Below are 14,725 nucleotides of genomic sequence, written 5' to 3'. Positions count from 1 at the left end.
CTGCAGCATTTCACCAATCAGGACAGTCAGAAGCCATTCCTTTGTAACAAGCACGAAACAGCCTGCTTGGAGTTAGTCAAATGGCACCTAAAGAACTTTCACTGACTGGTCTGATGAGACAAATTTTTTCAGTGGTAGGAACTGGGAAACTAGTCAGGATTGAATGAAGGATAATTGCAACAATATACAGAGACATCCTCAGTAAAAACCTGCTCCAGATTGCTCAGAACCTCAAACTGGAGCGAAGATTTACAGTACTTTCCAACAGGACAATGACCCCAAGCACACAAAGTCAAGACAACCAAGGAGTGGCTTCTGGGCAACTCTGTGAATGTGATTGACCTATCGACCATCTCTGGAGAGATCTAAAAATGGCTGTGCACGACACTCCCCATCAAACTCTATGGAGCTTGAGAGGTACTGCAAAGGTGAAAGTGCCCAAAGATAGGAGTGCTACACTTGTGCAGACTTGAGGCTGAATTACTGCCAAAGGTGTATCAACAAATTATTGAGCAATGGTTGTGAATACTTACTGTATTTACATGTGATGCCTTAGTTTTTTTGGGAATACATTTTCAAAAATAATAATTCCTTTAAAAAATGGTAGTACATTTAAGTTAAAGTTATTAATAATTTAGACCAGAGGTAGGCCGAAGTCCTGCAGGTTTTGCATGTTGCCCTTCTCCAACACAGCTGATATATGATCAGCTCATCAGCAAACTCTGCATAAGCCTGATAATGACCCTGTTGATTGGAATCAGCTTGTGTTGGAAGTGAGAAACCTCCAAAACCTGCAGGACCTAGATTGCTCACCTCTGCCTTAGACCTTACATAATTACATCATAATTGTGAACACTCAAAAGTACTGTGCAATTTTCCAACAGTTGTGAATAAATACGTATACTTTACAGTATATTTGACCAAAAAACTGCTTCTATAACTTAGTAATATCTAAATTACTTTACATAAGTGACCAATTTCTTCACCTACCTGAGGTCTGTTTGAAAGTTCATCTGACATGAAGTTAAACTTTAACTTACCTGGTTGTTTTCAGACCCATTGCAAGACTTAAGTAACATCTGCAGTCATAAGCAAATCACACACACAGTTGATGCTTTTAGACAGAAGTCACTGAAGCGCAAGATTGCCTGATCGACACGTGTGATCAGGCACTTTGCGGCTTGCCCTATTAAGATAAGATGTCCTTCAACAATTACTTTCAGTACAAATCAACATGGGCGATGATTCTTGCATGTTTGGTCACGGTTGTCTGTGTTTCACTTCTGGTACGAGGTCAGAAGCTGGCAGTTTTCCAGGTTCATTTCAATTTCAGCAGTGTGAGAGTGAGATTCATTTTCAGTCCTGGAGTTTCATGACTCAGACCGGCCCACTTTTAGTTTCCAACATTTTAATGAAAATATAAAAATGTTACCCTTTTTAGTGTATCATTCCAATATAGCTTACCATTCCCTCTAATGATAAACATATTGGATCAAAAATATAAATAACAATTGAATGTGCTTACAAGATTTCTATCAGTGTTTATTTGTGAGAACAAATAGTTGAGATGGAACCAATAGGCAAGTGTATAACATAGGATAAGGGACTTTACACTTAACAAGTCAGATTTATTAAACGCTGTTAAGTCAGTAACATTTAGGAAGCTAACGTGTAGCATTAGTATTTGCAACTGATTCACACTGCTTCTGGTACACTACTTAGCACAAGTTAGCAGTTTGAAGCTAACTTAATGATCACATTGAGGCTTTCCCAGGACGCTTTCTTACTGTTACAAGTAACATTTGTGACTATTTTGCCTCTTTAGTATGTTACTTTGAACAGAGAAAGGGTGTGTACTATAGTGTCAGTGGTGTTGTTTCTAGTCGTGATTTAAATTACTGCGACTTGTCAATAACCTTAGTAACAAATGTACTGCTAATTTCAAAACATATCCGCAGACCGGTGGAAATTAATGTGGCATCTAGAATAGCAGAGTGCATGTAGCAGCCGAGCCTACCAGGAAATCGCCTGAATCTCCAGATTACCCCTCCTCAAGGATTTCTCTGTCAGGGGTTTCATTTTTACAGTTTGCATTGTAATGTTCGATAAAACAGTTATTGTGTGTCACATGTCATCCACATAGCCAATACTGGCATTCTTTTATGAAGGACTTGTGTTACTGTTTTAGGGTTGCTGCAGCTGTTGGAGCAGAATTATTGGGCTTTTGCACTGGTTGGGTTACCGACACAGTCTTGCATAAGTAGACCAAAAGCTGATTTACAGTATGTCTAGTTGACTATATGAATTACAATTTAGAGCATCGGGAAGAGATACAGTTCTTCCCCAAATTAATAATAATTATATTTTTGAGTTCTTCACACCATCACATTATATTTGGTTATACTCAAACACACAAATGAATACACTGTAACAAATTGACTGTAGAATTGACAAGAAATAACTGGTAAAAGTTACATTTACTGTGTATAAATTGCAATTACTTACTGTACTTACTTTTACAGCAATTCACTGTAATCTAGTTTACAACCGTTGTTTGTATTCTACGTAATTTACAGGAATTTACTGGCAACTAATCACAAATACAGTATGTCATCATAGAATCCATCCATCTGTCACACCGCGGTGAGGGTGTCTTGTCATTTCCTGTTTTATTGTGAAAAGTCTGACTCCTCTCGTTTCAGGTCACTTGCCCTTGCCTCGTGTGGTGTCTGTGTCAACCCTGATCCCTGAATGTTTCCACCTGTTCCCCATTACCCTCATGTGTTAAATAGTCTGCGTTTTCCCTGTCTTGTGCCGAAGTGTTTTCGTTTGAGCCACTGAAGCCTGCCATAGACCACAGCCTTGATACCCAATTGCCTTGTTGCCTTTATTGCCTTGTCTCGTGAGAGAACCTTTGTTTGTAATTTTGTATAGCTTAGTTTTGTTTAGTCATAGAGTGATTTTTGTTTTTGAATGTAGTTTTGAACTTCCTCCCTTTTGGAGCGCTTTCAGTTAATGTTTGTATAGTCTTTATTTTTTCCCTCTCATTGAAGAGCTTTTGTTTTGTTAATTAAAAGCTGCTTTACCCTCCACCTCTTCCTCTGCGTCTGAGTCCAAAAACAGCCTCGTTGTGTCAGAACACTTCGGCCAGCATGGACTCAGCAGAGAGAGAGCAATTGATCGCAGCTTTGCGGGCTCAGGATGCCCGTCTACGCCGACAGGAGGAGTTTCAGACCGCCATGGCAACGCAAATGACCGAGCTTTCAGCTCAGATTCCGGGTGCTCGAAGTCGCACCAATAGCCCTCCATCCGAGCCAGAGACTCAAGCTACCTTGCCGATCCTACCCGTGCCATATACCGGATCAGGGATCAAGTTAGCCTCTCCTGAGCGATTCTCTGGAGAGCCAGGACAATGCAAGGCCTTTTTAACAGACTGTGACATTCATTTTGAGTACTCCCCCCAGGCTTTTCCCACAGATCGTTCACGGGTGGCTTTCATGATCTCTCACCTGACTGGAAGAGCCAGAGCCTGGGCCACGGGAGAGTGGGCCCGCTGTTCCCCACTTTGCAGCTCCGCCCCGAAATTCCGAGCCGCTCTTCAGGGAGTCTTTGACCCAGCCTGTTCCGACCGGGAAAAGGCCCGGCAGCTAAGCAGTCTGATCCAAGGAAGGGACTCCGTGAGTGACTATGCCATACGCTTCCGCACTCTTGCGGCAGAGAGTGGCTGGAACACCACGGCGCTCTACGACGTTTTTCTCAAGGGCCTGGCAACGTCCATCCAAGAGCTTCTCATCGCAGTCGATCTTCCACCGGATTTGGACTCCCTCATCGCCCTGGCCATACGGACGGATCATCGGCTGCAGGAGGTGACGCAGAGCCGCGCTCGCCGGACCAGGACAATGGAGGGCTTCCCGCGCTTCCCAACATCAGGGGGGTCAGCTCCTCTCGGATCCCTGTCAGTTCAGCGCCAACCAGCTCCCGTGCAACCAGAGGAAGAGCCCATGCAACTGGGCAGAGCGCGGATCTCGCTGGAGGAGAGACGGCATCGACAGCGGGAAGGGCTGTGTTTCTACTGCGGGAACCGAGATCACTTCGTGGTCGCCTGCCCAGCCAAAAGGACCCAAGAGGTGAGTCAAGTCACGACTCCAGCGGCGGCTCCACGAAGACTCACGTCAGTGAGGATCAACCATCACACCACTCCCACAGATCTCTATGCCCTGATAGATTCTGGGGCCGACGAGAGCCTAATTGACTGGGGGCTGGTGAGACATTTAGGAGCCAAGACTGAGCCGTTAATCAAGCCCATTAAGGCTAGGGCCCTGAATGGAAGTGAACTATTCATTATTATGCACATCACAGAACCCATCCAGCTCCAAGTCGGCAAACATAAGGAGCACCTAGTTTTTCACGTTTTTCAGTCTCCTTCACGGGCCCTGGTCCTAGGACACCCCTGGTTGTGTGAACACAATCCCCATGTAGACTGGGTAACTGGCGAAGTTCTGGGATGGGGAAAGAATTGTGTGAGCCATGGGATTGGTTCACCAAACCGAGAAGTAGACATCACCACGGTTGATCACATTTCTGTCAAATCCTTCACAGACGCAGAATACCCGAATTTGAGCACAGTGCCTCCATGCTACCATCACCTCCAGGAGATCTTCAGCAAGACCAAGGCCATGTCGCTCCCACCCCATCGTGCCTATGACTGTGCCATAGAACTGATTCCTGGTTCCACCATTCCCAAGGGACGCCTATATTCTGTTTCAGGACCAGAGAAGGCGGCCCTTAGGGATTACATCGAAACTTCTCTGAAGGTTGGACTGATTCGTCCTTCCTCATCACCAGCGGGAGCAGGTTTCTTTTTTGTGGGGAAGAAAGATGGTTCCTTACGGCCATGTATAGACCATAGCCCCCTTAATGACATTACGATAAAGAACCGCTACCCTCTTCCTCTCATGTCCTCCGTCTTTGAAAATCTCCAACAAGCCACGATCTTTACTAAATTGGACTTGCGCAACGCCTACCACCTCATTAGGATCCGAGAGGGGGATGAGTGGAAGACAGGGTTCAATACACCTAGTGGCCATTATGAATACCTGGTCATGCCCTTCGGACTCACTAACGCTTCTGCAGTTTTCCAGGCCATGATCAATGACGTGTTGAGAGACTTTCTGGACCAGTTTGTATATGTTTATTTAGACGACATACTCATATACTCGACAGATCTAGCCACTCATCAGATCCATGTTTCCAAGGTTCTTCAAAGACTGCTGGAGCACAAACTGTATGTTATGGCCGAGAAATGCGTCTTTCATGCTGAAACCGTCTTTTTTTTGGGTTTCGTCATAGCTCCGGGGAGGGTTCAGATGGACCCGGCTAAGACTAGGGCCGTGACGGAGTGGCCCACTCCTGTTAGCCGCAAGAAGGTTCAGCAGTTCCTCGGGTTCGCAAACTTCTACAGACGCTTCATCAGAGGGTTCAGCGCAATAGCTGCCCCTCTGCATGCCCTCACCTCCACTCTGGTGAGGTTCAGTTGGTCACCGGCGGCTGAAGCCGCTTTTGAAGCACTCAAGAAACGATTTGTCACAGCTCCGATCCTCATAGTACCAGATCCACAGCGGCAATTCATGGTGGAAGTGGATGCATCCAATGAGGGGATCGGAGCTGTCCTGTCTCAACGCGCAGAGAAGGATGGAAAGATGCACCCCTGCGCATTCTTTTCACGACGATTATCCAAGGCCGAGCGGAACTATGACGGTGGGGACAAAGAGCTTCTGGCCGTCAAGCTTGCTCTGGAAGAGTGGAGGCACTGGCTTGAGGGGGCAAAGCATCCATTCATGGTCTGGACCGATCACAAGAACCTGGAATATATACGCAAAGCCAAGAGACTCAACTCACGCCAGGCCAGATGGGCACTGTTCTTCAACCGGTTTTCCTTCTCTCTCACTTACAGGCCGGGGTCTCAAAACGTCAAACCCGACGCCCTGTCCCGTCTCTACGATCCTGAGCCTGTAACTAAGGAACCAGAGACCATCCTTTCGCCGGACTGTGTGATTGGAGCCGTGACATGGCCAATCGAGAGGGACGTGAAACAAGCCAACGGGGAGGCAACCCTACCAAAAGGGTGCCCGGCGAATAGACTATTTGTTCCAGAGCAGCTGCGCCCACAGGTGATCCATTGGGGTCACACCTCGCTTCTATCCTTTCATCCGGGAGTTCGACGGACAATTTACGCCATCTCCCGGCGTTTCTGGTGGCCTTCCATGGAGCCGGAAGTCCGGGAGTACATCGAGGCCTGCTCGTTATGTGCTCGAAACAAGACATCCACCAGATCACGCATGGGTCTGCTACAGCCTCTTCCCATTCCTTCTAGACCATGGGCAGAAATTTCCCTGGATTTTGTCACGGGACTTCCTCTCTCCAAAGGAAAGACCACCGTTCTCACAGTAGTTGACCGATTTTCTAAGATGGTCCAATTCTTAGCCTTGTCAAAGCTTCCCTCAGCCAAGGAAACGGCTGAGGTCATGATTAAACACGTTTTCCCTAGAGACATTGTGTCGGATTGGGGGCCCCATTTTGTGTCACGCTTTTGGAAGGAATTTTGCCGCCTAATAGGCGCCAAAGCCAGCCTAACCTCAGGGTACCACCCTGAGGCTAACGGTCAGTCGGAACGTCTCAACCAGCAGCTGGAAACCGGTTTACGGTGCCTTGTATCTCAGAACCCGGCATCGTGGAGCAAACACCTGGTCTGGGTTGAGTTTGCCCATAACTCCCTGCCCACCTCTGCCACTGGACTCACCCCCTTCAAATGCGTTTTTGGATACGACCCTCCTTTTTTTCCTAACCTAGAGTCTGAGGCCTCTGTTCCCTCAGCCCATGCCTTGGTCCGTCGTTGCCATCGCGTCTGGGCAGCCGCTCGGCAGGTTCTGGAGCGCCAGAGGGACAGAGGCAAGCGAGCAGCGGATCGGAAAAGGAGACCTGCTCCAGTATACCAGCCAGGGAACAAAGTGTGGTTGTCAGCCAAACATCTGCATTTAAAGGTGCCATGCCAAAAGTTGGCGCCTCGGTTTGTGGGCCCATACCCCATCTCCAAGGTGATCAACCCGGCCGCGGTCCGTCTTCGCCTGCCTCGGTCCTTGCGTGTTCACCCAACGTTCCACGTAAGCCAAGTCAAGCCAGTCAAGGAGAGTTCTCTGGTTCCGGCTCCTACGCCCCCGCCGCCTCCTGTGATTGTGGATGGGGGGCCCGTCTACAAAGTCAAGCGATTGCTGGCCGTCCGCAAGCGGGGCCGGGGCAGGCAGTTCTTGGTGGACTGGGAGGGGTATGGGCCCGAGGAAAGACAGTGGATACCTTCCCGCTTCATCATGGATGACTCTCTAATTGAAGACTTTTTTAGGGATCATCCTGACCAGCCTGGGCCATCAGGAGTCGGCCCTAGGGGGAGGGGTACTGTCACACCGCGGTGAGGGTGTCTTGTCATTTCCCGTTTTATTGTGAAAAGTCTGACTCCTCTCGTTTCAGGTCACTTGCCCTTCCTCGTGTGGTGTCTGTGTCAACCCTGATCCCTGAATGTTTCCACCTGTTCCCCATTACCCTCATGTGTTAAATAGTCTGCGTTTTCCCTGTCTTGTGCCGAAGTGTTTTCGTTTGAGCCACTGAAGCCTGCCATAGACCACAGCCTTGATACCCAATTGCCTTGTTGCCTTTATTGCCTTGTCTCGTGAGAGAACCTTTGTTTGTAATTTTGTATAGCTTAGTTTTGTTTAGTCATAGAGTGATTTTTGTTTTTGAATGTAGTTTTGAACTTCCTCCCTTTTGGAGCGCTTTCAGTTAATGTTTGTATAGTCTTTATTTTTTCCCTCTCATTGAAGAGCTTTTGTTTTGTTAATTAAAAGCTGCTTTACCCTCCACCTCTTCCTCTGAGTCCAAAAACAGCCTCGTTGTGTCACCATCCATTTTATAAGGGTCACAAATGACCTCCTGATGACAGCAGACTCCGGTTCCCCATCCCTACCTATCCTCTTAGACTTGACAGCAGCTTTTGACACAGTTGACCATCACATCCTTCTTCACTGCTTACAACATACCATTGGACTCTCAGGAAACGTGTGCAACTGGTTCACCTCCTACCTGTCTAACAGATCCAAATACGTCACTTTGGGCCAGGCAAAATCACACACTCACACTGTCACCTGTGGTGTCCCTCAGGGTTCGGTATTGGGTCCCACCCTCTTCACCCTCTATCTGCTCCCCCTGGGAAACCAACTGCAATACATCCAGAACTGTGCTGCCAGGATCCTGATGGAGGTGCGCAAATTTGACCACATCACCCCCATCCTGAAATCACTGAATTGGCTCCCGGTGTCCCTCAGAATAGAACACAAGGTTTCCCTCCTCACTCATTAGTGCATTCACGGTCATGCCCCACAATACCTCAAAGAACTCCTCATACCAAAGACCTCCTCACGAACCCGCCGTTCTACATCCTCAAACCTCTTTCAAGCCCCCAAGGCCAAGCTCCGCACTATGGGCGATCGGGCCTTCTTCTCTGTGGCTCTGAGGCTGTTGAGGCTGTGGAATGCTCTTCCTGACCGCCTGAGGGCTCCACAGCCTACTGACATATTTAAACTGTCTCTTAAAACGTTTCTTTTTCAAAAGCTTTTTGTTAGACGTTTTTTTTTTTTTTTTTTTTTACTCTGTAGCACATTGAGATTGTTGGAATATAAAGTGCATTACAAATAAAATGTATTATTATTATTATTTTCTTTACCACTTATTCCTCAAAAGGGTCACTGGAGTTTATCCCAGCTGATTTTTGGGCAGTAGGCAGGGTACATCCTGAACTGGTTGCCTGCCAATCGCAGGGCACACAGAGACGAACAACCATCCTCACTCACAATCTCATCTAGGCACAATTTAGAGTGCTCAATTAACCGGCCATACATGTCTTTGGAATGTGGGAGGGGGACCAGAACACTCAGAGAAAATCCACACAGGCATTGGGAGAACATGCAAACTCCACCCCGGAAGGCCAAAGCCTGGACTCGACCTCACGCCCTCAGCACTGGAAGGCAGACATGCTAACCAGCCATACACCATGCTACCCTTGTTGTAAAATCAGTCCTCGTTCTGCAGCCGAGTGCATAAATGAGTGTTAGCTGTAAGGTTGCCTGTTTATTGGAGAAACGCGATGTGAAGATGATGCAGACTGCCCTCATGCTAAAATATTACTCTTGTCCTTGCTCCGGTGACAATATAGGGTCTGTTATTTGCTTCTTCTCCTATAGACATACCCGCCAAAATCCAACAATCTTTACAGTATTTACATCTAATCCACATATATACGTGCCAAAACATAGTTGCTGCAAAATTTATGGTATTTTACCACTAATTATAAGGCAAATTACTGTACTTTTGTTTTTACCCGTAATGCATTGCTGTATACAGTTAAATACTGTAAAATTATCAAACAAGTAAATGCTATCTTTTTTTACTGTAAATTTTACTGAAATTTGTTACAGTGTACTTACAATAAATAATGGCCCTAAGTATTTTGCTACTTTTTATTTTGTTAGTGAAAACCATTTTGGTGTCTTTCTCTCTTTAATCTCTTGCTCACAGGTGTTCAATGCCAAGACAGCTGAATTAATCATTCACCACCAAGTAGAAATAAACCAAAGTTTTCCAAAGGAGGGGTGAGTTTTAAATCTTCACATTATCTGGTGATATGTGAAATCATACCATAGTTTATACTGTAGTTTACCATAAACTCCATTGCCGGTGCCAAGCATTAATTCGTTCTCTAGCCTTTCTTTTCTAGCATTTGTATCTTCCTGTTAAATGATTTGGCTACAAAATCACTTTTGTTCAAGTCTGTTTATTAGAAAGTTTTGACACCTGTATTGTTTGATTTTAATCAGGTGGGTGGAGGAGGACCCCAGGGAAATAATACAGTCAGTCTATGAATGTATGAAGAAAACGTGTGAAAAACTTCGACAACTCAACATTGATATTGGCAACATTAAAGGTGTGTGAAAATGCCATCACTACTGTACACCATTCACCTGTAGAGGGTGAATTCGGTACACTGTACCCCAATTTTTTGAGAAACAGTAAAGAATAGTGAGAGTTTGTTATTGACCATGATAATGTTGTTTTATCAGCGGTGGGTGTGACCAATCAGAGAGAGACAACTCTGGTTTGGGACAAAGACACTGGAGAACCGCTCTACAATGCCATTGGTGAGTTTGTGCAGTATCTCTGACGTCCTTACTCCATCATTACTACACGAGTTCCAAACTGCATGACATCATTAACCACTTCACCTGGTTAAACATGGACTAAAATTGAAAAAGAAAAAACATTTTCATTTACGAAATAAAAATGAAAATGCTTTATTCATTATTATTAGTAGTGTATATATACATATATATATATTTTTTAAGGATAGCTTTAAGTCAAACGGTAATTTGGGAATTGTAAACAAATAAGAATTAAACTAAAACGATTTATTTTCAAAAGAATAAAAAATAACGAATCTACTGTATTATAACCCTGATCTGGATACATAATCTCATACCAGGTTGACATGAAATCAATTCAAGATAAAAATATGTTGACAGATAAACAAAAATGGAGATGTAAAATTAGTTTCTCAAATGTGCAACATATTTTCTATGTCATGACCCTTTTTTCCCCCCAGTATTTTGTCAGACAAATTATGACAATTTATATAAATCCAAATGAAACTTGTGTTGCAATTTCAGGATTGGATATTTAGACTCTATTACATTATAAAAACAAATGATTTTTTTTTTTAGGTATTTATTTGTATCTATATATCAAGTTAGTTAGGTTTGTCTGTCAAACTTTATTCCCCAAAAAGATTTGCACTTCTTCTACTTCCACAGTTGAAAAGGAAATGATGTCATCTGGAAAATGGCTCAGCACGTAACGAGGTTGCATCATGTAGTGTCAGGTGTCTTGCATGCTTCTACTATTCCCTGTGGCAGTGTCGCAGCCTCAGAGCACTTCTTGGAAGTCATTCAAGAGATGCTTTTATTCCCCCCCCGAGGCCTTAAAAAAATAGTTTTAGTAGTAGTAATAGTTGCCCCCAGCCTTTTCAAAATGTGTTCACTATTAAAGGTTGCTCATATACAGTACCTTACTGAATGTTTTACCATTACAAAGTATATTTTAAAAATGTGCACTTTTGTTTTAAAATGCTCCTCTGTTCCTTTACTGAAAGATGAAGGATTATGATGTATGTGACTAGCATCTATTTGTGTTCCAGATTAAATTTTTATGTTTAAGTGTTCTTATATTGATATTACTAGCAGACTGGTCAATCCATTGTTTTAATCTTTTTATGGGGCATTTGTAAATGGGCTTGATTCATTGTGCCTGGCAACACAGGTTATTTTAGTTAACGAAAACTAACAAAATAAGTCAAATTTAAAAAACATTAACACGGGGCTGGACTGGCACAAAAAAATCAGCCCTGGTCCGACTCCTGATCACCCTGCCTAAAACATATATCTGCCATTGATATTGACGGATGTTGGTTCAGTTTGCTATCTATATTCGAAATGAATTAATAGACTAGTCCGGTTAAGTTGTGGGTCAGTCTCTTGGGGTAAAATGGAGGTAAAAAATAAAAATGCATTGAATCAACCCCAAAAGACGCCGGTTTATCGGGCATCTGCCCTGTATGCCAGATGGCCAGTCCAGCCCTGCATTCACAAAACAAAATAAAATTGCCTTCCGATAACATCACCACTAGGCGATAATTTTGCATGTTTAACTTTTGACTCCAATAGCCTGCCTTGCATTTAACTCAGCCAAAACACAACACATTGCTTTTTTTTATTTTACCATGGTGTTTTTTTTAAATCTTGCACACAAGTAATACACAACTTTTTTTTAATGGAAACTAATACTAAAACTAATCTAAAACTAAAAATGTTTTAATAGAGCTGCCTTGAAAACTAATTAGAACTAATTAAATAAATAAAATAAAAAAACTCAAAATGAAATAAAAACTAACTATAATGAAAATTCCAAAACTACAGTAACCGTGCTGGAAACAAAGGTGCACGCAAATATATCATACAACCAGGAAAAACAATCTAAGCAACTCGACAAGGGTGTGCCTGCTTGGCAGAATAAAAAGTAAAGTTTCATAATAAATCTTTTTTTGTGTGTGTGTTGTAGCTGGGGGTAGATATTTTAAAAATGAAATGAATAAGAAAAAAATTGGTAGTCTCGTAGTTTTCCTTGGTATGCAGTTGGAGTCCTATCAGTTATTTTCATATATTAACATCCCCTGTTAGAGAGCCCACATTGTTTACATTGTCATTGTCTTTACGCTTAATCTATTTGAGCCTCCATGAGTTAACGTCCATTCACTCTTTAGTTTGGCTAGACCTGCGCACACAATCTACAGTGGAGAAGCTCATCAACAAAACACCAGGCAAAAACAAGAATCACCTCAGGGTAAGTGTGATAAGCAAAGTCTATTTGTTTTTTCGAAACATTTCCTTAAAATTTAGTAACAGCAGGTTACAATTTGACTCCTTTACTATTCTCAAACGTTGTTTCTGATCTCCCATTTTGTGAATATCTTCAACACTTCTGACATCACAGCACAAGACGGGCCTCCCCATCAGCACCTACTTCAGTGCAGTGAAGCTACGTTGGCTGCTGGACAATGTAGACACGGTGCAACAGGCTGTGAAAAGCAGCCGCGCCATGTTTGGCACAGTGGACTCCTGGATCATCTGGGTATGACCCCACACCATCAGTTACACAGAATCATAGTCCCAAGTATCTTATTGTACATGCAGTAGTTGGCTCAGGATAGGGAAATTGAAGCTCCATGGTACAAGTACAGTGGAGTTGGGGTTTCTCAGTGCCTGACAGGTGGCAGGAACGGAGGAATCCACTGCACAGATGTTACTAATGCCAGTCGCACCATGCTCTTCAACATTCACACCATGGACTGGGATCATGAGCTCTGCAGGTAACCGTCACATACACACACACACACACACACACACACACACCCACACACACACACACACACATGCACACACACACGCACACACACACACTAACACACACACACACTAACACACTAACCTATGTGCAGACGTGGCTAGTTTGGATAAACTCACTGGATTATCGAATCACACTATCATTGTGCACTGGGAGAACCTTGTACTATTTGATTCCAGTGACGTATTGAGCAGGTTAATGCTGTCTGGAACAGTTCTGCAGTAGTAGATACAAAATTGAGAATGAATCAGTGCCATAGTATCACATTATATGTATTCATAAATAGTAGCTTTTAAAACACATTTCTTGTTTGCTGCAGTCATTCATTCATTCATTCATTCATTCATTCATTCATTCATCTATCCATTCATTCCTTCATTCATCTATCCATTCATTTCTTCATTCATTATCCGTGCCTCTTTTAGTTACTTTGGCATTCCAATGGAACTTCTCCCCAAAGTCAAAAGCTCCTCTGAAATATACGGCTGGATGGTAAGTTCTGTTATTTACAGAATTTAACATTGACACACTAATCGGCGCAGCTCAATGGATTATGTGATTTAATGTAAGTAAAGACAAATTATGTATGTTTGCTTATTTTGGAGTCATTTCACACTTGTATCTGTGGCCCATGCAACACACGTGGATAAAATTGTTGGAACCCCACTGTTAATGATAGAGAAAAAACAAACAAACAATGGCAACGGAAAAACTTGAATCTGACAAAAGTAATAATAAACTAGACAAAGTTACATTCCTGCAGAAATTGTGAGGGAATGCTGAAAAGCTGAATGCTATTAGCTGAATGCTAACATTTTAATGCATGTGCTTATGAAGCAAATTATGTGAAAATTACGTGAAAATTACAAATGTGTGATTGTAGTTAAATGACAAATGAATAAAAAGAAAAATTGAACTGCAATCTGTCTGAAATGGGATTTAAACATTTGAGAGAAATTATAATCAATTTCCTGATCTGATAGTGAGTTGGTATCGAGCCATCGAATGTAATAAATCGAGGTCCAAGCGGGTTTTGAACCAAGGTACTCCATGGTGGGAGGCAATTGCTCTAAGCACTGAGCTAACTTGACTTGTTCAAATTCATGGCTAATGGCGTATTTATTTTTGAAAAGTGTCATCTGATGCTGACAGTTAACATGCATTTAATCATTTCAGTGAAATTATAATCAATTTCCTGATACGATAGCCGATACATGTATATTATTTAGCATAAAAGCCATGGAAATAATTGTAATGTACAGTCGGAGGTGGGAGTGCGAAGTTGCAACCTCCTGGTTACAACGGACTTTACCAACTGCTCCACCAAACTGTAGTAGCAGAATTATTTCTAAAGACAAACTCATTTTGGTATCCCTAGAAAAGAAAATAATTTCACCATCAGCACTTGTTGAACCAAGGTGTGTCCTCTAATTTGGATCGCAGTGTCAACAGTCAGTTGGCCTATTTAAAGGGTGACTTGAAATCACTCTGTTGTTAAGTGACTGGTTTGTAACACTAAACAATGACCAGAAGAATCGACGGAGAGTTACCAATTCCTGTACTATGTTAGTTCGTGTCTAAGTATATTTAGACCCTGTGTGGCTTAGAGGAACTCCAAAATAACTAAAATTGTATATCTGTTGTATAAACATACACAGCACAGCAACAT

The 14,725-nt window shown here is 43.2% G+C and overlaps 1 protein-coding gene across 2 annotated transcripts in view; it reads left to right on the top strand.

Moving 5' to 3' along the window:
- LOC144060674 (glycerol kinase-like) overlaps positions 1–14,725 on the top strand; it is a 29,429-nt gene that overhangs the window by 2,380 nt on the left and 12,324 nt on the right. For both annotated transcript variants that reach the window (XM_077580412.1, XM_077580413.1), the window contains exons 2-8: positions 9,622–9,695; positions 9,921–10,027; positions 10,164–10,241; positions 12,416–12,495; positions 12,646–12,783; positions 12,912–13,021; positions 13,482–13,548. In XM_077580412.1, coding sequence (XP_077436538.1) covers positions 9,622–9,695; positions 9,921–10,027; positions 10,164–10,241; positions 12,416–12,495; positions 12,646–12,783; positions 12,912–13,021; positions 13,482–13,548 — 654 coding nt within the window. The remainder of the gene's footprint in view (positions 1–9,621; positions 9,696–9,920; positions 10,028–10,163; positions 10,242–12,415; positions 12,496–12,645; positions 12,784–12,911; positions 13,022–13,481; positions 13,549–14,725) is intronic.

The sequence above is a fragment of the Vanacampus margaritifer genome, chromosome 11 (genome assembly GCF_051991255.1).
Source record: "Vanacampus margaritifer isolate UIUO_Vmar chromosome 11, RoL_Vmar_1.0, whole genome shotgun sequence".
Classification (NCBI taxonomy): Eukaryota; Metazoa; Chordata; class Actinopteri; order Syngnathiformes; family Syngnathidae; genus Vanacampus; species Vanacampus margaritifer.
This window is presented reverse-complemented; position numbering and strand designations above follow the sequence as displayed.